Here is a 27,571-nt window from a genome sequence, read left to right on the forward strand (position 1 = left end):
GGAGGATCAATACTGCAACATCATATTAACAGAGCTTGTCTCTAGGAGGCATTTGTGTTTGATTCGATATTTCGAGTTAGAAATCAAGATAGATATAAAGAGCAGGCTATCTCTGAGAATTTCAATTAAGTTAAGAAACAAAAATAACTATATACAAAAACATAAGCAAATCACTCAGATTTTATACACTGGCAACTTAGTACATATAGAACCATTAATGCAGGTTAGATACACTGGTAGTTTATATACAGTGGAAGTTGTATACAGTGGGGGTGAAACCATTTAAAGCTAAACCTGTTGGTTATTGTTAGACAAAGTATCGTAAACATTCTAGTTAAAATGCAGTATGAAAAAGTCTGCTGATTTTGTACAGATGGTACAGAACACAGATTTTTATGGCTGATGGAGTATTTTGTAGAATGAATGAGATGAAAGATAGGGATCTATTAAAGAAGTGTGGTAGAAGTTATATAAAGTAAGGGATAAAGTTAGGGGAAAAGATACAAAGGCATTTAATGGAATTAAAGCCTTGTATTTGAAGTAATATTTTCAGAAGTGAAGTCTAAAATGGTGAGTTGAGGACAGCAGCTTTGAGAAGTTATAGATGTAGGGAGAAAGTAAGTTTGATGGGATGGTGGAATGGCATAACCACGAATCTAACAGGTGCAGTTTCAGTTCATACTTAAAGTGTAAGAATTTGTTAGCTAGAAGTGGAAAGAGAGTTACACATTTTATTCACTTAGTTGGCACTCAGTGAGTCTCTCTGGGGAGCTGTGAGAGGGTTTGATGGATGTGAGGTATTTATTACTGAATTGTGGGGTATGAGTGGGGATGTACCACAGGAGGACAGGCAAACTAAAAAAACATCCCAAAGTGAACTGGCAGCAGAATTTTTAACAAAAAAAAACAAAACTAAACAAAACGTTAAGTGCTTTTGTCCCCTAGTCTATTAGGGACTTCATCAGAGCGATTAATTACTCAAACATTACAAGGTTAAATACACTCCATGAATCATGTAACACACTACTCACACAGTCATTGGATGATTTCACACATACTTCAAATAAAAATATCCTCATTAACATCTCAATTTTTCAACTGATACCACATAAACACTAATATTCTCTCTAATAAAATAACTACTCAAAAACAGTTTAATAAGCTAGATGGATGGTCCTTATGGAGCTGAAAGATTTTATGGATATTTTTAGTTGACAGTATTTTTGAAGGTTAAGTCATTCAAATCAGTTTAGTTTTTCAGTAACAATGCAATGACATTTTCTATTTGTCAAGTCAGTAGCAAATTCCTCACTCAGGCATGATCTTGCAGCACCATTAGGCACCCTATTCAACCAAAGTCTGAGTACTGGCTTTGTACCAGCTGAGTGGAGGACAGCCACTGCCATCCCTTTACACAAAGGTGGAGCATCCAGCGATCTGGGAAAATATAGACCCATCAGCTTAACTAGCTTGATCTGCAAGTACATGGAATGGATTATTATGGACCTCATTAACAGGGGTATTGGCAACCTCCAAACATTCGACCCCACACAGTTTGCCTTTGTCAAGGGGAGGTCATGTCTGTTAAATCTGGTTGACTTCTTTGAGACAGTCACTAAAGCCATGGACGAGAGGAAGATGGTGCACACCATCTACCTTGACCTGGCCAAAGCCTTCGACACTATTCCCCACTCAGGCAAAATAGATAAACTCTCTCAACTAGGCATCAATCCATATGTTATCAGATGGGTAGTAAACTGGCTCACTGATAGAACCCAGCTAATCAAAGTAGAGGAGGCTACCTCAGCAGTTGACCCGTAACAAGTGGCATTCCCTAGGGATTGGTCTTGGGGCCTCTGTTATTCGGGATATACTTCTGAGGTACAGGCCAAAACCAGTGGACTATGGCTGACCAAGTCAGCAGATGACTGCAAGCTGGGCACAGTCATCAATTCCCCAAGTGATGTGGAAGTCCTCCAAGAGGGTCTCAGCCAAACAAGTGACTGGTGCCAGAAACATGGCCTCAAGCTGAATGCCAAAAAATACATCATTATCCTCTTTGGGGAGAATGACATCCCCACATATTATTACATTAATAACAATGTCCTAAGTACACAATCAGTAGTGAGGGATTTAGGTACCCAGGTTGATAGCAACCTGACTTTTGACCACCATGTTGCTTCCGTTGTACGGAAAGCTTTCTACATGGCCCACCTCGTAATTAAGGGTATCTCATCCAGAGACAAAAGGTCATAACATCCCTTTATTTTTCCTTTAGAAGGCCAATTATTGAGTACAATGCCCCCTTTGGCATGTACCTCACAAAGCACATGCAGCAGCTGGAAAGACCACAGAGGTTCCTCACCAGGAGAATCCAGGGCCTCAAACATCTACCCTACACAGATAGGCTAAAAGCCCTATCCCTCTACTCAGTTTAATACACACTCCTCAGAGGTAATCTCTGTTTGGTATATAAAGCAATCTCAGACCCTGCCTTGATGGGACTGCTGCATATCCACAAGTCAAGCTCTGCTTGAGCAACCTGTACCCATGACCTCAACCTGGTCTGTGATATCAATAGGACTTGTTGGCAGGACAGATTTGTGTCCCAGAGACTCCCCCATATGTGGAATAGACTCCCTCTCCATGTAAAGCAAAGTACCTCATTATCTCTGTTTAAACACAACCTGGAAAACTGGATGAGAAACAGAAAATACACCCCTGGGATTCCACCTGTGTCCCTGTTGGACACAGCCTTTGGGTGCTGACTTGTCTAAACATGGGCTAAACTCTTGGCTAGGCTTATAATAGCCTCAGGGCCAATAGCCTAGTAACCTCCTATGATTCAGTTATTTTATTGTATGTCTGTTACAGTTTTTAGAGAATTCTGAATTCCAGATAAGTAAAAATTTCAGAAGTGCAAATCAGCAGGACAGAAACTGGTTGTTGCGATTTTCTATCCATGATCACACAGGAAATGTTTAGCTCTATATGGTGATCCCAATTTTTGTTATTTTCTTCCACATATTATATGGGAAAGTCACCTTTTAGATGATCATCAAAAATTATGTCAAGTAATTTGGTATGGGAAATTAATTAAATAATGATGTCATTAGAAAAGTTATTTGCATTGTTTGGATTACACTTAGATGAAAATAGCATGTATTTAATCTTTTTTGGATTAAGCACAAGGGTGGGTTTGTCCAGCCATGCTTTGACAAAGGAGAATATTAGACCATATTGGATGAGTTTATGAAATTCTGACAAGGTTGGTGAATCATCTGCATACTGAATAAGTGAAGACCAAGTTGTTGCGATTGGTAGGTCATTGATAAAGATACTATAGAGTAGTGGGCCAAAAATAAATCCTCGGGGGACTCCTACAGGGATGGGATGAAATGAGGGTAGTGCATGTTGCCATTTCACACAATGGGTTCTGCTGAAAAGGTATGATTGAAACCACTGAGTAGCTGTAGTGGAAAGGCATACAAGAGAATGTCTATGTAAAATGTTGGGGTGGGATATAGAATCAAAAGCTTTTTATAGAGCTATAAAAACAGGAGAGACCAGAAGATTATTCCTGTGGTGATGTACAGTAAAGAAAAAAAGACAGATGCCTGCACTACGGGGTGGCAAAAACTGAGCTCCCTATTAAACTGTTGGCATTCCAAACGCATTGAAAAAAAACAGATGGGAAATGCAGAAGAAGAATGAATATTAAACATCCCTCTGCTCCTTCAAACTTCCTTTCTTCAGGGGAGCAAGCCCACCCACTCCCCTCATACTTATATATATATATATATATATATATCAACTTTGAGATCACCAATGATGATCTTGGACTTAATATATGGAAGTCTGGATTTTCAGCCATTCATTGTCTGCATTATGGGACTCATCAGTGTGGGTCCTGACGTTTTAGATGGTTACCCAAAAACTGTACTGGTATGGTAAGATAAAACTGTGATTTAGGAGGAATGTCCAAAGCTGGCAGTGAATGCATTTTTCCAGGATTTTAGAGATGGATAATGGTAGGGCAATTGATCTGACATTAGTAATTTCTGTTGAAGGGCTACCTTTATCGAGAGCAAAATGAAGGTGTACTTCCAGCACTTTCCAGATTCTGAGGAGGTCCTGAGTTAATATTGCTCCATCACTGGCAGATAAAAGATTTATTTTACTGTTTTGCACTTCAGTTAACGTCCTCTATCCTTGGCAGATAAGAGATTTGTTTCAATGTTTCACACTTCAGTTAACTGTTTTAGAGTGCTACTGATTTAATTTTGCTTTATTTGTTGACTTTGCCTTTAAATCATTTTTAAGGTCCTTAATAATTGAAATTGCCTTGCTGGGGTAGTTTGTTTAAGCTGTTTTGTTGTAGCATTACACTCTCAAGCAATCTATTTTGGTGTTTTTAAATCAAGAGTTTAGCATTGCCCTGTACAGATGCAAATTCCTAGATAGTATTTCTTTTTCTATAAGACTACATTTAGAACTAAAATCTAAAAACTTAGTATGACTAAAACAAAGCCACTGCATGGAGGCAATTTTAGAAAAGCTAATTTGCACATTAAACAGCACTACTAGCAAATCTTAGCACAATCTAATCTAGTCTAGTGCCAAAGCCAGAGACCACCCAAGGAGACCTCTGGGGCACCTAGTCTACATCCTACAGTAGCCCACACAAATATAGGTACAGATGACAGGGATATGCAATTCCCAAATGTCTCCATAGCAAGCTTGGCAGATATGGACATCCCAGGATAATGTAGCACTTGTCCCATGTTCACAGACAACCATTTAAAGAAACAAACACAGCATGGGATCTGGACATCCCGGGACAATGTAGCACTTGTCTCATGTTCACAGACAACCATTTAAAGAAACAAGCACAGTATGGGTGAGATGCACATAACTTCACTGGAGGCAAAATTCTTGCATACAAACAAGGTTGTCAAGAACACACACTATATCCACCATACAGTGTCCACCACACACACAGATCAACTTATGCTGAAGCACTAAAAAGTAATCTTCCCAAACCTCAAAGATCTTCTAAGCCTACAAAAGACAATGTGTATCCTCAGCAATCTCAAAGGCACTTACCAAAAGCAATGGCAAACTCCACACCTACACCTAGTGCAGCCCCAACAGCAAAGCCCAAAATGCAAGCAAACACTTTACCCAGGACTCTTGTCAAAGGGGACTCTATTGTATGACACACAGATGCCCCACCCACCAGACTGAACAAGAACAAGATAACAGTTAGCTGCTTATCTAGAGCCAGTATCTGCCAAGTTACGCATGTACACAAGTCACTATACCACAGGTACCTATATGATGCTAGCATAGTCCATGTGAGCACTATTAACCTGAGACATACCTCCCTGGACTATATGAAGAGAAACATTATGGGACTGTTGGACTGTGTGTCACAAACAGGTGTGTGCCTTGCACTGAGTAGCATTCTACCTTCACCAAGTATGATACCACAGTATGAACAAAAGATGGTTGACTTCAATAATTGTCTTAGTTTATGTCTTTCCAGGGGAATTCAATAATTTTCAGCATGGAAGGACATGGGTAACAAACCATATTGCTATGCAAATTCTGTACCTGTCTCCCCTATGCAACATAATATTGGTTAAACTTTATGCACCCCCCTTAAAGCCTTTTTTAGGCAATGCCAAATTGACAAACCTACCGACATAACAAATAAAACCCAAAGAAACCTAAAGGAATTACTGCTCAGTGCGAGGAGCCTAAACAAGAAGCTCACCATCCTACAAGCTCTACTCCCTCTGAGGGATATAGACATCTGTTCTATTATGAGACATGGTTTAAATCCTCAGAAAGAACTCTGGCAGTGCAAGGCTTCAGTACTTTCCACACATTTAGACCATTAGCTACACAGACAGGGCCAAAAGATGTTGTAGTCTCCATCTACATTACCAACAAGTATAACTCTAGATTGGTTAACCAGGACCATGCCCTGGAGTTTATCCATGTGCAAATCACCATAGGCAAAATCTCATACCATATCCTAGCAAGCTATAGGTCACCTTTTATATGCCAAGAATCCAATAGCTCATATCTAGACCTACTGGAGACACTCCCCATTAAACCAAATCCCTATTCATGGGAGACTTTAACTACCCCTCTATAGAGTGGGAAACATACACTTCCTCAAACTCACAGGCATAATGACTCCTGCACATTATTAACACATATACCTTTGATCAGATAGGGTGTACACCCACCAGAGGTTCAAACATACTGGACCTGGTACTCACCAATATGGGAAAGTGCTACACTCCCCAATATCATGTCCTCACTGGTAAGTGCAGACCACAGAGATGTTTCCTTCAAAATAAAAATCAACTTGGTAACCCCAGCAAGCCATGTAACAGTTAGGACTTATTCCAAAGCAAACTGCGTCCTACTAAGTAATACTTTATCAAAATTCAGTGGCACTCCTAAACCCGATTTCACAGCAACCTATATGCAATTGTTCAAAGAGACCCTCTACAACCATATAAATGGTGGTGTAGAGGCTGTTGTACCTACTAGGAGTAAGTCCAAATCAAACTCTGAAAACAAATCATATTGGTGGAACCCTAACCTTAATAGTGTATATAACAAAAAATGTCATGGCTAAAATCAGGAAGAGTAACTCCCATAATAATGAGAGCTCTCTAATTAAACAAAACAGGAAACTAAGAGGACCAATTAATTCCAAAAAGGCCTGTTATGAAGTCAAGGTAGCCTCACAGGCTAAAGACTACTACAAGACCTTCTACAGCTATCTCTGTAACCTTAAAGGCAGCACACAGCAGTGTGCCAAGCTAGTGGTTAATGGTGCCAACTTCAATGAGATCAACACAGCCAATCTGCTGGCTGACAAATTCAGCTCAAACTTCACCCCCCACCTTCCCCAATAAAATACCTACTAGCATACCCCACCCCTAACTAGTAGCAGGGAGCAGGTCACAGTGGTGCTAACTAAGGCCAAAAACGGGTCTATAGCAATCCGTCGAAATGGCTGATTATCGAACACCAGATGTTTGAACTGTTAAGTTCAAACACTGATTATTGCAAAGCTGTGGAACACCAAATTCTTTCCCAGGGAAATAATTTGGTTGGCCGTTTCTGTGGCTTCGCGATTATCAGGACTGTGGTGGGAAGTTATAGGTTGGGTTCAGGTAAGTGTGTGATTGTGTGGACGTCAGGGTTAGGGCGCAGGTTAGGGTTATGGCATGGGTGAGGTGAGTGTGCGATAGTGACGGAACTTAGGGTTAGGGTTTGGGTTAAGGTAATTGGATAGATAGTAGTGTATGTATAGTTTAGTGTAGGGTTATATGTAGGATTTCAAGTGTATGTGTGTGGATTGCTGTTTTTTTGGTGTGCTTGTGTTGTGTGTGTGTTTCTTGGAACCATGATTTTTTTTTCCCCTGGGAAAAAAAATTGCTGTTCTAAGACTTCGATGTTTTTGCACTTCGTGGTTAGAAGTTCGAATATATGGTGTTCGAACTTCAGCCGTTTCAATTAACTGATATAGACCCACCAAAAACACCTAAATGGGCCCTAACAGTATCCTGGGATGTCCCCTAAATAACTTGAAACATCTCATATCAGGACAACTTGAGTCACTTTTCAACTATGGATTCAAAACAGGCTTCGTACCAAGAGAATGGAGGACTGCAACAGTTATCCCACTTTGCAAGGGTAGACTATTGACCATCCCCAGAAAGTACAGGCACATTAGTCTGGCTGGCCTAATATGCAAAGCCATGGAATTAATTATCATGCAAATGATCAACAAAAATATAGGCAACCTAAAGTTAAGGGAAGGTCATGCCTACTAAATATTGGTGGACTTCTTTGAGAAGATTACCAAGGCAATGGATTGGGGGGGGGGGGGCAGTGCATACTGCCTACCTGGACCTGGCAAAGGTGTTTGATACAATATCCCACTTCAGCATAGATGACAAATTTACAGAACTGGGCATAAACCTCTACATAACTTGGACTGCCAGCTGCTTACAGACATGATCCAGGAAGTCAGGACTCGTAAAAACACCTCCACAGAGAGACTGGTCACCAGCGGAGTACCTCAGTGCTCTGTGCTAGAATCACTCCATTTTGGCATCTACTTATTGAATGTAAAGGCCAATGTCAAGGCCTTTGTCTGACCAAGCTTGCAGATGACTGCAAATTGAGAGCTATCATTGATTCCCCCAATGACACAAACATCTTACAAGAGGGTCTAACACTGACAAATAACTGATGCCAAAGTCATGGATTAAAACTCTATGCCAAGAAATGCATCATAGTGCCTTTTGGGAAGAGGGCCACACAGGCTAATTACTCCATCATTAAGAATCCCTAATAGTTGACCAAGTAATCAAAGATCTGGGAACATATGTAGAAAATAATCTGACCACTGACCAACTTGTGGCCAAGTTAGTGACAAAATCATTCTATGTCACTCAACTTTTAAGTAAAGGCACAGCATCCAGATACAAGGAAGTCAGTGTGACACTTTATTTGGCCCTTATCATACTCATCATCGAGTATAATGCCCCCTTTGGCATGTACCTGACGAGACATATATAGCAGTTGGAATGCCCTCAAAGGTTCCTTCCCAGGAGAATCCAGGGTATAAACACATTGTCCTGTATGGATCACCTTAAAACCCTCTCTCTATGCACAGTCTCCTACCGGTTACTGAGAGGTGATCAATACCTGGCATACATGGCATCATCCAGAACCAGCTCTGATGGACCTTTTGCACATCCATAAAATAATCAACATCAGAATCACTAGATCCAAGGGTTTAAATTTTGCTTGTAATATAAATAAGACTTGTTGGCAAGATAGGTATGTGTTTCAGAGGATCCCCATGCTCTGGGACAGGTTCCCCATCTAAATGAAGTAGAGTCCACCCAAAAGCCTATTTAAACATAACCTTTGCTAATGGATGGGAAACTGGAAATTCACCCCAGGTCTGGCCCCCATGTCTCTAATGAACAGAGACAGATAGTAATGCCTAAACTAACATACCCCCCCCCCCAAAACCTCTAGAAACCTCTTAACATACCTCTTCCTAATAAACACCCATGATACACAGGGACACAATTGGGTTGGGATGTCTACCAAACCTAGTATACACCTCTGAACCTATGAATCCCTTTACTTTACATCTGCATCTATCCAGCAGTCACTGTTTGGTCCCATGCAGCCAAAGAAAATGTCAGCCTATCTTCCAGGCCATCAGTAAAGGGGTAGCATGCCCACCTTTGCTGATGATGACATGGGCTCAAGAAGCAAACTCAAAGTCAGTAGCTGAAATCCAGCTTGCACATTATACAGACAGACTGTGCCTACAACCAATGCATGGAATGACCCAGAGAAAGCCAGATGAGATCAGATGGTACAGCAGTTCAGAGAGGTCAAAGGGCCTCCTCAGTAACATGTGATTGTACAATAGCGTGTACAAGAATTGCCACCATTAAGTGGCACTGTATGTGGAGTTTGACCAGGGAGAAACCAATAGGTGTAAGGCACACCTTCATGCCCTCTAGCTACAAATTACAGCCACATAATTCCTATCCACCTGCATAGGATGAAGGAGGCGTAAGCTATTCAGGAGTGGTGGAAATAACTGACTGGTGAAGAAGAAAAGAAATAGTCAGACTATAAGTTGATAAATTAGCTCAAGCAAAAATGACAGTACACCCTCCAAGGTTGCATAGCAAATTTAGGAATTAAATTTACAAATAGTTTAACATAAACTCAAGACAAGAAGCCATATAAAAGTCTGCCATGGTTTACCAAATAGAGACATCAAGGTCTGACCCTACACATACTGCTAGAACAAATGAATAGACAAAAACTTCAAAAAGACTCTCACAAAACAGAAACTTCATTCTTTACAATACAATAAATGTCCTTTGACAAAGAGTCATGGAAAATATGCAGATTACTCCTTGAGAGCATGCAAGTACCTCAGCTACATAGCTTCTGAATGTCTCTAACTTTTTTATTTTTACATTTAGGCCAATAAAACCAAAACCCACTAGCTGCAGACATAACATGTTTTGACCTTTTATGGGATTGTCAGTACACCATTTGTGGATAGTTTAACCATTACCTGAAAACACTTGGTTTTAAACAAAGCCTTACATCAATAACATTAGGGCCACTGCAAAATTTCCCAAAATGAAGAAAACAACAATTAAAAAGGGTCACACAGAATATCCTCTTGGGCAAAAACATCCCTTGCAAACCAAATAAGGCTTTGTTTAAAGCTGTGTGTTTTCAGATAATTTCAGATCTTCAGTTATAGGAACTGGTGCTCTGTACAATGTTATTTAATACAAACCCTATAAAGATGGCAGTACTTTCAGTTTTAGCCCCTTCCTGAACACTACTGATTGCAATGCATGATCCACAGGATTTTTGTGCAATTTGGGGATAGCAAAAAAATAAATAAAAAATACACTAGTGTTAGGAAATTCTACAGAAAGAAATTTATAAATATCTGCATTACTAAGGTCATTATGAAACATCTTCAACAGCACTAAATCTATATACTGATAATCCAAAGTTATATTTTTAGCAGTGACAACTTCATAAAACTTATTACAATTTAAAATGGTGTTTACCTTTTTTTATTTTGAAATGAATCCATTATGACAACTGACCCACTTTCATCACCCCTCATGTAAAACTGATTTGTCCATACGTAAACTTTTTAATACACTTCCTTTGTCATATACTCTACTTTACTGGGCCATTAAGCAGATCTCTAATATCCTACTCGCATAAGTACTTTAATGAAGCTAACAATGGTATCAGGAGTAGGTTGAAAGTACTGCTCTCTCTTAACCTGTTTAAATCATCTTGCTTAAAATACTGTCACTCAAACATTTAACATTCAGTTTTCTTAAAAATAATTTTATGTCTAATATAGTGGCAGTGGCATACATCCTCTCATAGGAGATAATGAATTAAATATGCGTTTATTTACTATTTGTTCACCGGAAAGGTAGGTTGATCCTTTGACTCTTTTCAGCCATAACCCAGGCTCAGTGAGCAGCAGTATATGTATAATATAAAGAATAACCACAGAAAGAATTGCATAATTAGGAAAAAGCAATTCATAGCATACAAAGTCTATGTACAAGTACATTAGCAATAAACAAGAGTTATCAAAAAGTACAAATACCTTAGTAAAAAAAAAACATGAGTAATAAGCAGAAATTATGTACATATATGCAATAAAGAAATATCCTATAATATTTACAGCAACATGCATGGATTAAGGTATGCAGACATTAACTGATGCACTACTCGTAGCTTGAATTGTTTCCTGGTTTTTAACCATTGCCATGGTAGCAGGTGCACTGGGCTGCATTAAGAACATGGTCTTTGAGAGCATGTTTAAAGTCCTCAGGTGTAGCCTGGGTTTTTACTTGTGTGTGTCTGAAGCTAGTTCCAAGACCTAGTCTAGAGAATGGTCTTTCCTCGTTAGCAGCTCTGAAGCATGGATGTGTCAGGGAAAAGGTCTCATTTTGGGAGCTTCTAATGGTCTAATTTTTATAAGTGCTGCTTTCAGAGGGTAATATTAGCTCAAGTTTAAGGTTTTGAAAAGTAGAGTGTCAAGAAGAAAGATGGACCTGTTAGTGATAGCCACCTGTTGTCATTTGGCTCCTCAATGATCCCATGTAAAGCAATCCTAGTAACTATCTATGAGCCTATAAGAGAACTACAGAGTATACCACTGGCTAGAAAACAGTAACTCACCTTTGAATGCATTGAAATTACCTGAGAAGCTATGCTATGGAGGGCATGTCAACCATGAGATTCCATTCCTGAGAAAGTATTTCATATACATTTAAAGTAATGGGTTAGTAAACAACAAATTCTGTTAATTTGCATTCAATCATTGAAAATCTCAGACATAATTTTACTATTAATGTTATTATAGAAATGCTAGCATCTGATAATCAATGACATTTCACCAGCATGAAGATAAATTAAATTCATCATATCACTCTGCATATTTTGTGTCTCATTTGTTGGTCACACAAAATGGCTGCACAGACTTTGAAGGAAAGAATAATGACAATGAAAGGTGAAATTGTGGAAAAAAGTCATTTCAGATTCTTGTTCAGCTAGGGCTTTTCTCCTCAGATCTAAGCATGTTTTTTTTCCAGTGGAAATGCTTATGTCTGACTTGATCCTGCCAGTTACAGAATCAAAAATTCAGAGAAAATGGTGAGCTGAGTCACATGTTCACTAAACTTAAAAGGTCAAGAAGAAATGCTCCTAGAGATGAAGTCTCCTAATGGCTTACTCTGTGGTCATTGATCTTATTTCATTTGAGACAGTGCATAGTCAATAAAACAAGAACATCATTCACAGAGACTGAATCTTACTGTGAACCTGAACACAGATGGATGAGTTTTTGGGCAACATATAAATCTTCATGTGTTTGCATTAAGGGACATCTGATATACCATCGGAAATTGCAGATGAAAAACCTGTACCTGCACCATACCTGTAGCACATGAGTTAAACATCCTGAGCATCAAACCTGTTTGGAGTTCGCCAGCCCCCTCATATTGCCTATGACAGGTCACAGTCGCAATCACTCAGTAGCATCATGTAAAGTGCCATACTGTTTTTTAATTTAACACTGAGTCATTACTTACCAATCTGATAACACATTCCTACCTTTAAAACAAAAGAACTGTCTGACATTTTACAGACTATTATTACAGAAACTGCAATAATAACTGAAATGTCAACTTGTAAACTGTCACCCTTTTTAGCACTCCATACATGTTGGCACTAAACATAGCTTCTTCCTCTGCCTTGCTATGGTTCTCGCCTGCACCAGAGGTGAACAAAGACCATAAGGAATAATTAATTACCTGTATCTTTTGTGACAGAAAACAGACATCCTTAAGCCTGCTATGACAACACCTAAATATTCTTCTCATAAAAGGTTTCTACTTTTCATCCAAAAAACAGTATGTCCAATAATGGTGAAACCTCTTTCCTGGGAAAATCAAGGATGTTGTAGTCCATCCAGACCTTCTTAGTGAGAAAGTGAAAATGAAACCTTAAATTAGTGTTTTACTGCTAATCATCATCTTCTTTCAGCTATTCCCGTTAGGGATCGCCACAGCGGATCATCTGTTTCCATTTCTTCCTGTCCTCTGCATCTTGCTCTGTCACACCAACCACCTGCATGTCCTCTCTCACCACATCCATAAACCTTATCATAGGCCTTCCACTTTTCCTGTTACCTGGTAGCTTCATCCTTAGCATCTTTTTCGCAATATACTCAGCATCCCTCCTCAGCACATGTCCAAACCAATGTAATCTTGCCTCTCTGGCTTTGTCTCCAAACCTTCCAACTTGGGCTGACCCTCTATTATACTTATTCCTAATCCTGTCCACCCTCATCACACCCAGTGCAAATCTTAACATCTTTAACTCTGCCACATCCAGCTCAAACTCCTGCCTTTTTGTCAATGCCACTGTCTCCAACCCATATAACATAGCTGGTCTCACTACCCTCTTGTAGACCTTCCCTTTCACTCTTACTGGTACTCGTCTGTCACAAATCACTCCTGACACTCTTCTCCATCCACTCCATCCTGCCTGTACTCTTTTCTTCACCTCTCTTCCACACTCACCGTTACTCTGAATTACTGAACCCAAGTATTTAAACTCATCCATTTTCGCCACCTCTACTCCTTGCATCCTCACCATTCCTCTATCCTCCCTCTCATTCACACACATATATTCTGTCTTAGTCCAGCTGACCTTCATTCCTCTTCTCTCTGGAGCATATCTCCATCTCTCCAGGGTCTCCTCCACCTGTTCCCTACTCTCACTACAGATCACAATGTCATCTACAAACATCATAGTCCACGGGGACTCCTGTCTGATCTCGTCTGTCAACCTGTCCATCACCATTGCAAATAAGAAAGGGCTCAGAGCTGATCCTTGATGTAACCCCACCTCCACCTTAAACGCATCCATCACTCCCACCACAGACCTCACTGCTGTCACACTACCCTCGTACATATTCTGTATCACTCTTACATACTTCTCTGACACTCCTGACTTCCTCATACAATACCACAACTCCTCTCCAGGCACCATGTCATATGCTTTCTCTAAGTCTACAAAAACACAATGCAACTCCTTCCGACCTTCTCTGTACTTCTCCATCAACACTCTCAGAGCAAACATCGCATCTGTAGTGCTCTTTCCTGGCATGAAACCATACTGCTGATCACTAATCATCACGTCCCTTCTTAACCTAGCTTCCACGACTCTTTCCCATAACTTCATGCTGTGACTGATCAATTTAATCCCTCTGTAGTTACTACAGCTCTGCACATCACCCTTATTCTTAAAAATTGGTACCAAAACACTTTTTCTCCATTCCTTAGCCATCCTCTCACTTTCCCAGATTTCATTAAACAATCTGGTCAAAAACTCCACTGCCATTTCACCTAAACACCTCCATGCTTCCACAGGTATGTCTTCAAACTTTATCTTACTGACAAAACATTTCCGTACACTAAAAATAGAGTTTATACAGGCAGTTATTGGTTGCCAGAGGTTGGTATCTTAGGTATCCATTGATTAATTCTAGTTGGTATGGTCATGATTCACAGGTGTCTGTGAGACTTTCACATCACTGCTTTTTCTGTTGCGCTTGCAGTGCATCTGAAAGTGTCTCAGCTATGTAAAAATATACATTGCTTAGCTACTGCTGCTATTATGCTAAGAGTCTGGTTTACTTAAATCATTTAAGATCATTTAAGAACTTTTTACTATGTGCATTGATTGTAATATTTCCTTTAATCATTATCATAAAATGTGGTACAATTTATTTATCTGACAGTCTAATAAAATCTGGTGAGAGCTTTCACAGTTTAACAATACTACTCACTTTAGAGCATTAATAAGAGTTAAACAATTTAAATCACATTCATAACTGGTAGGGCCCGGGATCCTTCATCCATGGGTCTCAGGAAATGAATCATGCCACATATGAGTCAATCTAAATGTAATCTGAACAGATAATCAGCAGGTTTGCCACTTACTAAATTAAATAGTTTGCTATGAAGCTTGGGAGGACATCCAGTTGTAAAGTTATTAAACACTTAAAACTGAATTCCATATTACTGAATCCCATAGAGCTACCAAACAATCCAAAAGTAAAGAGGTACCTGCAGGTTTTGGCATTTGGCTAACACTTAAATTCTTCATGGTAACTTAACTACAAAGACTTGCATACTCATACAATTTTTGTGGAATATGTCCAGCTTTAGGCCACTAATGCCAAATTACAAGTAAAATGTTTTGCGTGTCACGTGACTTTGCTGTTTCCCAGAGCTTAGTGCATTCCTCTATAATTGTAATAGCTGCAGGAGGTAAATAGGACTAAACAAGGGTCAGAGTTTACAGAAAATCTGATATCACTGTGGGATACCAAATTCCACATGGCTCTAGTCCATCTCTGACATCAAGTGTGTTGATCACAAAAGTTACCAGATTGCAAGGCAGAATTTTTGTTGAGCTACTGCGCAATACCACAAGGATCTTGATTAGAAAAGATACCAGTTTGTAACAAGAATTATCACTGAGTTACTGGACCACCCCAACTACTGTGAAGGAAAATATGGTTTTGTATGAAAAAAAATGCACACTGAACACAGTTCAGCTCTGCATTTGGTTGCAAAGATTGTTAATGGCTGATTGCCTTTTTCAAAGCTAAATGCTAAATCTGATTGAGCAAGTAAGAAGGCTATTTGATCTCAAAATGTTTCCATACAAGAATGGTATTCTACAGGTCACTTTTAATGACAGCACAGTTATAGCTGTGAACTACATACATTGTGTTTGTGTATAAAACATCATGTAAAAAAATAAGCAAAATTTCATAGGATTTTTTTTTCATGGAGGGGGCCATTAGTAATATTACCCAGAAACTGAAGAATGCATATTGAGTTTGTTATCCCTCATAATAGAAGTATGATGTAGAACACCGCAGCTACTGGATAATGTACTTAGTAATTTATTTAATAACAATATTATAGCAGGTAATGTTATAACTCCACTGTGAATGTGCTTCTCCAAAAATGTTAAATTTGACACCTGCGATTCAGACTATAACTTATGTTTTTTGTATGCCTGACAGCAAACCAGGAAACAGCATTTGTGCATGCTATCAGCTCAGCAGGTGTGATGTACACGCTTACGAGGAACTGCAGCTTAGGGGATTTTGACAACTGTGGATGTGATGATTCACGAAATGGGCAGCTTGGTAAGATGTCTTAGCCAATAAAATTATATATTTTTAACAGTCAATGTAAGATGTACTGGAAACATCGTATATTGTGGAAATGACAGAAAATATTCCTTTAAAAAACTTAAAATCAAGCATGTTTCACTATGCCTAATGCACCACCCAATACAAGATGAATAATAACGTTATTGGCAACGTTCAGTATATGTGCATGTAATGCATGCAGGGGAGGCTGAGGAGTACTGTCTGGTTATGTGACTTTTTGGAAATCACATGATATGCAAATGGAGGCTGAAGGAAAAATTATTTATTTATTTATTTTACATTTTTTTTTACCGGGAGAGTTCATCTGAGTGTAAGTTCATTTTCAGCAGAAGCCCAGGGAGAAAAGCTCCACATGCTAAACAGACAAAATTATTACAAAGACAAGCTGGACAATTTGATTACAGACAAAAGTTATAACATGAGCAACAATTATGCAGTATATACAAATAGACATTGGCTACAGGATGAAACCTATTATCAAGGAAAAGTTTTAACCCTCTGCACTAAACTGCCAGTATAATATGACAGTTTACTCCAAAAACACAGGTGGGGAATAGGTGATTTCATTTGAAAATTACACTGTGTGATGCCTTCTACTAACCACTTTATTTATTACTGAATAGTTAGGCCACCCTCTTCAAGTCTTTAATAGGAGAGGCCCAGGCAAGTCTGAAATTGTTGTGTACTTAAAACATTAGCTATTCAGTACTCATTTTATGTGGGACCTTGCTGAATTCAAAAGGATAACAGTCAATGAATATGTATACTTGTTACAAACAAGTAGTAAAATGTGATATAGATCACATGCTTATTTGGTGTTCTGTGGAGCTTTTCTCCCCAGGCCTTCACTGAAAAAGGACCTGTGTCCAGCTGGAATTTCCTGGTAAATAAATAAATAGTGTTTTTTTGTATGGTGATGCCCAAAGTATTTGTCTAATAGCAAGGGAAGGCTCAAGGACATTTGTAATTTTTGGATTCATAGGTAGTTATTAGGCATGCAGTCCAGGAGACCCTTGAATAGCCTGGCTCAAATCCCCTATTATCCCAAAGCATTCTTTGGTTAACTGACTTGCTGAAGGCCACACGGCACTCAAATGAAGGTGGAAGGATTCAAATCTTATATTCTTGTCCCAGGAAACAGCTCATTAACAAGTAAAGGTTTAGTCCTCTGCTAACTGCCTGGGGGTTGAGCAATGCTCCATGTAACAAAATCAATAACGTGATCTAGTACTTAAGTAAGGTTGAAAACAGATGCTAGAAACAAATAGGAATGTTGCCATTTTTTTTTAACAAACTTCAGACAGTACAAAAGCAGTGCTTGTTCAGTCTGTGGGAAAATAGCTGTAGAGTACTGCTGTACCTGGTTTGTATAAAGATGTCATTCTGTTTTATGGGCAGAATATGACATTTTGCATAGTTACTACATTACTGGTGAGAACCCAGGATACTAGACTGTGGTCCTGCTATTTTACAGTAGCCATGCTGTAAAGTGTCATACAGCAATTTGAATGTGTGAGGCATGCAATTAAGGGAATGAAAACCAAAAATAAGTTAAAAAAGCAGAATCTAATAATGTTCGGTGAGCAAATAGATAATAGTTATTCAGAAGATCCAGTGCTTCGGTCCTATAGCTTTCATTTATAAACATTCAACAGAAACCTTGAAAATAAAGATGAAAGTGTAGTATAACAGTTATGTGTAGCAAACATGCATAAATGCATTTTGGAAATATGCCTTAAAAGCATGCACCCCACAACATCATGTTAAACTGGGAGTGTGATAACTATTGCTGTCACACTGTATGCAGTACTTCCCCCAAAAAAACAACACCCGCCTCCTTTCTGTAACATTACCAAAAATTGTTTGGGAGAAGATATGAGAAGTGCTAGTCCCTTTTAGAAAGAATAACAGAAAGAAGCATAACTACATATTATGGAAACAGAACTGTGATGGCACACACCTTCAGGGCAATGAATTTAATCATGTGCATATCCTGCTGCGATTTATATCTTTGGTCAACTCGGAAAATAAACATTTATTTTCACGACTCTCTAATTTATATAATGTTCACAGTCAATCATATTTTAACATGAATTCAGAAAGAGTTAAAACAGATCTTATGAAGTTTTTGTAGAGTCCAGCTATCCAGTTCTTTTGACTGTCTCATGGAAGAAACACTTGCAGCTGACAATTTTAGAATATTAGCAAGTGAATGCTAGCTGGCAAAGACCACTGCAGAGAAAAGCAATCATAAACAGCAAGCTACACTCCCATTACGGAACTGGAGAAATAGGGAGGGTGACAGCAGCTTCCTTAGCAAGAGAAGCAACCAGGAAAAAACTACTTAAACAATTAAGCAGTTGGGGAATAATACCTCCCAGTGTGAGATCTCCCTGAACTGTTACAAACTGGATTCAGTTAGGATTCCTAGGAATTTCAAGGCTATTTTAGTGTAATGACCATGCACACCTTGTCAATATCCACCCTTTGAGAGTACCTATCCAGTCTTCAAGGTTCAGTTTGCTTAACTTGCAGAGGAACTTTATTGCAGGTAAAGGGGAGGTGCTGGGTGATGGGGCAATCTCTCTCATGTTCTGTGTATCTGCTGACTGAGGTTTAGGTTTGTACTTCTAAGTGATCATTCAGCTGTTTGACTTACTGAGATACAGAAGATCAAGGACCACTAGATCTCTAATGTTGCAGTAAGTGAGGCACAGATCACCCCTCAAAAGTCTATAAGACACCAAGTACAGGGACTGGGCTTCCTGTCCCTACTATAATATCTGGATCTAGACGACATACCTTTTACTATTAGTTGTGTTAAGCCGAAGTATTTCCTGACTAGAGTTGCTATGTGATGATCAAAGAGAGAACCATCAACCCAAGTATCCATTCCCTGGCTATCTTTTCATTTTGTAAGAGAGTGTTAGCTATACTGTATGTTGTGGATAATGGCTGTTTTCCAAGTGAAACAGTACTACACTTTTTGGAGTTCAGCATAAGCTCATTATCCTTACACCAAGTAAGCTCCTTTTGAAAGTTAAAGCTATCTGGGGGGAGGGGATTGACAATTTCACCCAGTTTGTGGTCGTCTGTAACTATGGTTAACTACAGATCATGGTTGCCAGTTTTGAGGTAGAGAAGATGTTACAGGAGAGGACTAAGTACAGATCCCTGGAGGACTCCACTGGTTAACTCAGCACTATTTAAACAGGCAGCTACCACATGAAATTTGTGGATTCTGCCTTTCAATCAATTGGCTATCCATCTTACGACATAAGGATAAATGTTTAAGACTGACAGTGTCCTTACAATTCACGCATAAGGTACTGTATCCAGTACTGTGGCCAGATTGAGATATGCTGTATGAGCAATATGACGCTTTCAAAGTAAAAGAAAAGCTTTAGCAGGCATGATATCCCCTTGAGGAAGTCAAATTGTTGTGGTTCAAGCCTAATGAGCTTTTTGTTATCATAATAAGACTAGTTATGATATGCCATATAGTTTTACACATCCGACTCATAAGATATATATTTCCAAGGTCCATGGTCAGGCCATCCTTGTGGAAGGACATCAACACAGTAGTAAGAGGGGATTCAGGAACATAACTGTGACTAACCTTAGGTTAAAAATATTAAGGAGAGGTTTGGGAAGTGGTTTTGATCTTTGATAACACCTTAAGAACATGTTTCTTAGTGATGCTACAGTGTTTAAGGAATTCCGCAGTGAGTGCTATTTAAATAGACGTTTCAGAAATGAACTTTGCAGTTGAACTTATTTTCTAGTATATCTTTGATGTTACTGGGGTTAGACTGGGGGCCCCATTAAGGAAAAGTATGGAGTAGTGATGGGTGCTATTTCTTAGTTTTTTAACATAAAGAAGCAGGTGTGGTTATCCTTTACCTCAGAAGCTAATCTCAGTTCATGGGTTACTTTACTGGTCCTTATAGTGCTTTTCAGTTTCTTAGTGATATTTTTTATATTATCCACTTTCTGAGAAGTTCTAGCTTTAATATATAGTTTATTTATGTTGACTGAACACCAGGGTTGTTTGTTTTTAAAATTCACAATGTATTTGGCTCTAGTTGGGACTGCTAGATCTATGCATTTGTCTATGCAGGCATAAAACTCCTTAGTGAAGTTCGCAGGTGTGTCATCGTCAACAGTGATAATGTCATGGATAAGAGTAGAAATTTTATTATAGAGCTGTATAAGGTTCACCCTTCTGACGTCCCTAAACAGGAAGATATTGATTACAGGAGTATGCTGATTTTTAGAGTGAATGTCACATGTTTATGGTGCAACTTAACTGATAAACGAGAGAGAGATTGGGAAGTGGAACAGGAAGTGGAAATATTTATGAGGACCAGATCAATAATATTTTGATCTCTAGATGGCTTGCTAACTATCTGATCGAGAAAATTCCTGTTTATCAGATCCAAAAAAAAAATCTTTGTGTATACCCTACTTTAGAGGCATAGGTGTTCCATTCTATGGCAGGGTAACTGAAGTCACCTAGGATTATAGACTTGTTTATAGAAATGTATTTTAAAACTTCTACGAATCTAACATAACCATCTTGGGATATAGAGGGGGGTTCTACAGCATGCTACAAGTCAAAAGCTTTTCTTGTCCATAGTAAACTGAAGTACTAGGATCTCAATTTGTGAATCCCTGGTTACCAGTCTGGATAAGATGTGGTCTCTGACAAATACAGAGATATCATTGCAGTTTCTATCAGGCCTGATGGCATGGTGGTCACAAAACCCAGGTATGGAGGGAGTGTTTTCTTTACATTTAAACCAAGTCTCTGTAACTACACAAACATGGACATGTTTCAGATGCAGGAGCACCTCGAGATTGGGAAATTTGGTACCGAGTCTCCTCATGATAAGAAAATCCTGGGAAATGTGGTACTGAGTCTCCTCATGATAAGAGAATCGACCTTAATATGGTCCAATAGAGGGGTTGATGAGTTTGCCAAATTGGGATTCCATTAGATGTAGTCTAACTAAAAAAAGACACTTTGGAGACCATGAGCATTTTTGCCAATATGTGGAAGTTCTTGAATGAGAGCTGTAGGCTATCCTTTGCAAAACAAGTAGACTATCAATCAGTTCATCCCAGGATAATATTTACTAGATCCCTCTGGAATGATACACGCAGGGGCGGCTCGTGGCATAGGGCTGCCGGACTGCAGCCCCCTCAAAAAGAAAAAAGGGAAAGAAAAAGAAATGAAAAAATAAAAAAAATATTTTTTAAAATTCGCGGACTTCAAGGCGCATAGACCGAGGCTTATCGGTCTATGCATGCTCAGGGTAGCCCGCCGTCCCCATAGGGGGACACAAGGAGCGTCTGTGCACTTTTACAGTGCACAGACCCGCCAGGATTATGGGACGCATCCCGGCTGCAAGAGGAGCAGCAGGGACTCGGGGCAGTGCCTCAGGGATCTCGCCGAAGGAGCATGTGGATCTCGCGGGTCTTCAGTATTGAAGGATGTATGGATTGTATGGACGTTAACTCTGGATGTATTCATTCAGGTAAGGTGCCTTTCAATTTACAATGTTTATTTTTCTTTGTGTATGGTGCTTGTGCTTTACTGGAGTTTGTGTATGGTGCTTGTGCTTTACTGGAGTTTGTGTATGGTGCTTGTGCTTTACTGGAGAGTGTGTGTGTGTGTGTGTGTGTGTGTGTGTGTGAAAATGCCCCAGGTGCTTATGGTGGTGTGGTAGGGAATGCCTCAGGCTTGAACCCTGTACCCTGTATGCAGGTGTTAAAGACTTGAGTTCCCTACCCACCACCATTTGTAAAAAAATTTCAGATTTTTACCTCATATTTGATCTGATCTGTTCCTCATAATATCTGTGGTTTGTAAATGCTGTAATGCTTGATATTTGATGGTGTAGTAGTAGCATTGTTGCCTCACAGCTGCAGGTTCTTGGGTTTGATTCTTGGCTGGGGTTCCTTCTTTGTGGGGTCTGTATCTTCTCCCTGTGTTTGTGTGGGTTTGCTTTTGTGCCCTCCCATGTTACAAAGACATGTCTGCATTATTTCTTCCTGGGCCTCCGCTGAAAATTTGTTTATTTGTTCCAAGTCAGACTGTCCTGATTAAAAATGTTAAATAAAATTGATAGGCATTTGAATTTCAGACTTAAGGGTTTCTGAATGTTTAATTCCCTCGTATTTGATGGTGCAGTGGTAGTATTGTTGCCTCACAGCTATAGGTTTTCTGGTTTGATTCTTGGTTGGGGTGGCTTCTGTGTGGAGTCTGCATCTCCTGCTTGTGTTTGTGTGGATTTGCTCTGGTGCCCTGCCATTTTACAAAGATGTGTCTGCAGTTTTAATCCCTGCCTCTGCTGAAAATTGTTTTGTTCTGTCCAGTAAATTTGACAGGCATTTGAATTTCAGACTTCAGGTTTCTGAATGTTTAATTCCTTGCAGATTTGATGGTGCAGTGGTAGTATTGTTGCCTCACAGCTATAGGTTTTCTGGTTTGATTCTTGGTTGGGGTGGCTTCTGTGTGAGTCTGCATCTCCTGCCTGTGTTTGTGTGGATTTGCTCTGGTGCCCTGCCATTTTACAAAGATGTGTCTGCAGTTTTAATCCCTCGTCTCTGCTGAAAATTGTTTTGTTCTGTCCGCAGTAAATTTGACAGGCATTTGAATTTCAGACTTCAGGTTTCTGAATGTTTAATTCCTTGCAGATTTGATGGTGCAGTGGTAGTATTGTTGCCTCACAGCTATAGGTTTTCTGGTTTGATTCTTGGTTGGGGTGGCTTCTGTGTGGAGTCTGCATCTCCTGCCTGTGTTTGTGTGGATTTGCTCTGGTGCCCTGCCATTTTACAAAGATGTGTCTGCAGTTTTAATCCCTGCCTCTGCTGAAAATTGTTTTTGTTCTGTCCGCAGTAAATTTGACAGGCATTTGAATTTCAGACTTCAGGTTTCTGAATGTTTAATTCCTTGCAGATTTGATGGTGCAGTGGTAGTATTGTTGCCTCACAGCTATAGGTTTTCTGGTTTGATTCTTGGTTGGGGTGGCTTCTGTGTGGAGTCTGCATCTCCTCCATGTGTTTGTGTGGATTTGCTCTGGTGCCCTGCCATTTTACAAAGACGTGTCTGCAGTTTTAATCCCTGCTGAAAATTGGTTTTGTTCTGTCCGCAGTAAAATTGACAGGCATTTGAATTTCAGACTTCAGGTTTCTGAATGTTTAATTCCTTGCATAATTGATGGTGCGGTGGTAGTATTGTTGCCTCACAGCTATAGGTTTTCTGGTTTGATTCTTGGTTGGGGTGGCTTCTGTTTGGAGTCTGCATCTCCTGCCTGTGTTTGTGTGGATTTGCTCTGGTGCCCTGCCATTTTACAAAGATGTGTCTGCAGTTTTAATCCCTGCGTCTCTGCTGAAAATTGTTTTTGTTCTGTCCGCAGTAAAATTGACAGGCATTTGAATTTCAGACTTCAGGTTTCTGAATGTTTAATTCCTTGTATAATTGATGGTGCAGTGATAGTATTGTTACCTCACAACTATAGGTTTTCTGGTTTGATTCTTGGTTGGGGTGGCTTCTGTCTGCATCTCCTCCTTTGTGTGGATTTGCTCTGGTGCCCTGCCATTTTGCAAAGACGTGTCTGCAGTATTAATCCCTGCATCTCTGCTGAAAATTGTTTTGTTCTGTCCGCAGTAAAATTGACAGGCATTTGAATTTCAGACTTCAGGTTTCTGAATGTTTGATTCCTTGCAGATTTGATGGTGCAGTGGTAGTATTGTTGCCTCACAGCTATAGGTTTTCTGGTTTGATTCTTGGTTGGGGTGGCTTCTGTGTGAGGTCTGCATCTCCTCCATGTGTTTGTGTGGATTTGCTCTGGTGCCCTGCCATTTTACAAAGACGTGTCTGCAGTTTTAATCCCTGCTGAAAATTGGTTTTGTTCTGTCCGCAGTAAAATTGACAGGCATTTGAATTTCAGACTTCAGGTTTCTGAATGTTTAATTCCTTGCATAATTGATGGTGCGGTGGTAGTATTGTTGCCTCACAGCTATAGGTTTTCTGGTTTGATTCTTGGTTGGGGTGGCTTCTGTTTGGAGTCTGCATCTCCTGCCTGTGTTTGTGTGGTTTGCTCTGATGCCCTGCCATTTTACAAAGACGTGTCTGCAGTATTAATCCCCGCCTCTGCTGAAAATTGTTTTTGTTCTGTCCAGTAGAATTGACCGCATTTGAATTTCAAACTTCATGTTCTTCAGAATACATAGTAGCACAACCTTTTTTCTAGCAATTTTCTAAGTTTATAAGATGAATATTTTAAATTTGTCCCTATTTTTGGGACTGTATTCCCCATTATTGGCTTCCAGGTTTTTGTGCTAAGGTTGACAGCTATGGCAAGAACTGAATTCACTGAATATGGACTGTAGAATTGTGCATATTTACTGATAAAGGTGCACTGTAGAATTGTGCATATTTACTGATAATGGTGGACTGTAGAATTGTGCATATTTACTAATAATGGTGGACTGTGGAATTGTGCATATTTACTAATAATGGTGGACTGTAGAATTGTGTATATTTACTAATAATGGTGGACTGTGGAAGTCTGAGTAGACTTTTTATGATAAATGTTCTCAACTGGGCAGTTTTGCCATTATGGGTGCATATGTTTTGTTTCATTGCTTACTGGAAAAATGTTCAAAACAAATTTAAAACACCCTCTAACAAGTGTACTGTATTGTACAAGGAATATAATTTTAGTACAATGAGGAAGGTGTATCAAAGAGCACATGTATGTTTCATATGCAAGGGGCCTATGATTCAAAACAGCCCAAAATTAATCTTTATCTGCCACTGGCAAAATGTATTTTCTTTGAATGTGGGTTTCAATGAATGTGAGTTTCAAGGGCAGAGAAGTTTTAATGCTAAGTTTTCATTGTGAGACTGCATTGCTTTGTTTAACAGATTACTTAATGTTTGTGCTGTAAAATACAAAATAAAACTTTCAAATGAAGTCCAATCATTGAAGTAAAGCAGTATGCACATTAGTGTTTATGGTAAATGGAGGGAAATAGCCAAGTAATGGTTAATTGGAATGGCTGCAGAGGCTCCAGTTCAACCATTATTTTGTCAGGGGGGGAAGGGCAGCAAACTCAGACAGGCCCAGCTGAACTATACCTCCCAACTGTCCAGATTTTCAAAGAATGAATAGATTTTTGCTTCTTATTTTTGGTTTGTTGTTCATAAAATTTGTAGTTTTAATTCCTAAATGATTTGCCAGAAGTCACTAAATAATAAGTTTCAGACTTCATAACCTTCATAAAATGCATGTTAAAGTAAGAGCCGTTCTATCAACTGTCTCAATTTATACAAGAGCAATTTTAGTACTGTTTATATGTGCCCCCAATATATTTGGCCTTGTTCAGATTTACTGCATTAACAGGTTGAGAGGTACATGCAAATAAATTGCTTTATAGAATTAGGCATAGCCAACCTCTCAACTGTCCCCAATTTTGGCTCAAAATGTTGCTCTTCCCCTAATAATCCCTCCATAAAATAGCAATTTTGGAAGAAAACATGGAGGGTTTACAATTAAGAAATAACTGTAATAATCAAAGTTATAGATTACTTGAAATGCATGTAGATTCTTTTATTTTGTCAGCTGCTCAAGGTAGCAGTACTAATATTAAAGTGTCCCTTCTTTGACAGGTAGAAGCTGTATTGTGTGTCTATTTTATATTTTTGCATCACATTTTTGGTCCATTTTTCATAAAATTGTGTTTTTTGGCAAATTAGTGACAAATCACTAAAGACTGAAGTTAGAAAATGACAGACATTTGAGTTTCAGATTTTATACCCTTCAGAAAATTCATACTAATGCAAGACCTATTCTATTATCTTTCTAAGTTTATTAGAGCAATATTTAAAATTGTCCTTCTTGTTGTGCCTTTGTCCCACTTCTGTGTATGGCTTTGTCCAGATTTCTTGCTCTTGAAGTTGAGAGGTATGACAAATGTGTCAGGGCCATCACAGTCAGCCAGAGAGATTTCAAATTGTGACATGCTTGTTGCACCCCACTCCCCATGTAGTGACTCTGGATGTGTCCAAGCAAGGCAAGGAGTAGTTGTATCTACCTTGGATGGGGAGGACACACTGCATAAGTACTACAGTGGCTTTTCATCTGTCCTTGATTTTGCAGAATGGTCTGGTTTCTGTCATATTTTTGTACTGTTGATTTATGCTTATTACTCAAAGTGCCTGTTGCTCTGTGTTTAAGTAGCAATGCTTTAATGACCATAAGGTAAGCTTGTCTGACATCGTAAGATGCAAGTAAGCTTTAATAAGCATACTGTTAAAGAATTGCCAACATTGAAAGCCTTTCTGTTGTTGCCATGCAGAGAATACTTGACTAGATAATGTATAAGCCTTGGGTATTAAAGGACAGGATTCCATTATTTTAAAAAGCTCATTACACTTGGAGACTTCCAGTCATCTCTACAGGCTTTACCCGTAAACTAAACAGAATGCCAATCATGTGTGGTCCATAACCTGTACAGTAATCCTTTAAGCAATGTATCTTGAGCTTGTTTCTTGTTTGCTTTTCATTTTTACTTTTATCATGTTTTCCCCATGAAACGTTGTCAGGCAGCAGGTCTTTTGGATAAGAAACATTTTTACAAGTGGGGGCATCACATAGATTTCTACTTTCAGCATGTTGCTTGGTACTTTAATAAAGCTGAATATATTATAATTAGAACTGCAGTGCAAGGAGAAGTAGTTTGAGTTGAGTGCTTCTGGTTTTTCTTATACTTGATTTTGACTGGCATTCCAGTAATGTATTTAAAAAGTAATTTATTTTTTCATGCCTCACAACCTTTTGTTTCCATCTAGATATTAAGTAAGCTGTCATGCAGCCAATGCATTGAAATATTTTTATTCTTCTACACTTATTTTTGTCTTGATTGGACTTTCATAATGATGGTTTGCCACCCAGGGCAGCGTATTTAATTAAAGTTAGTTTTTTTGTGGTTTTGTGCATAGCTCCTCCCCTTTATGGTTGACCACACCCCTTCCCTTTGACCCCGCCCATTCAGCATCTCCTGCAGCCCCCCTGTGATTTGAAGTCACCAGCCGCCACTGCTAAGCCAACTGTTAAAGTCAATTATCTTCTCTAACTAGACATAATTTTTGGTGATGGAAAGATTCTTCTC

At 39.1% G+C, this 27,571-nt stretch overlaps 1 protein-coding gene across 1 annotated transcript in view; it reads left to right on the top strand.

Annotated features, from left to right (window-relative positions):
- WNT8B (Wnt family member 8B) overlaps positions 1-27,571 on the top strand; it is a 210,038-nt gene that overhangs the window by 115,016 nt on the left and 67,451 nt on the right. The window contains exon 5 of the mRNA XM_044055611.1: positions 16,235-16,360. Coding sequence (XP_043911546.1) covers positions 16,235-16,360 — 126 coding nt within the window. The remainder of the gene's footprint in view (positions 1-16,234; positions 16,361-27,571) is intronic.

This window comes from Protopterus annectens, chromosome 14.part0, assembly GCF_019279795.1.
Source record: "Protopterus annectens isolate FY-2018-M chromosome 14.part0, PAN1.0, whole genome shotgun sequence".
Classification (NCBI taxonomy): Eukaryota; Metazoa; Chordata; order Ceratodontiformes; family Protopteridae; genus Protopterus; species Protopterus annectens.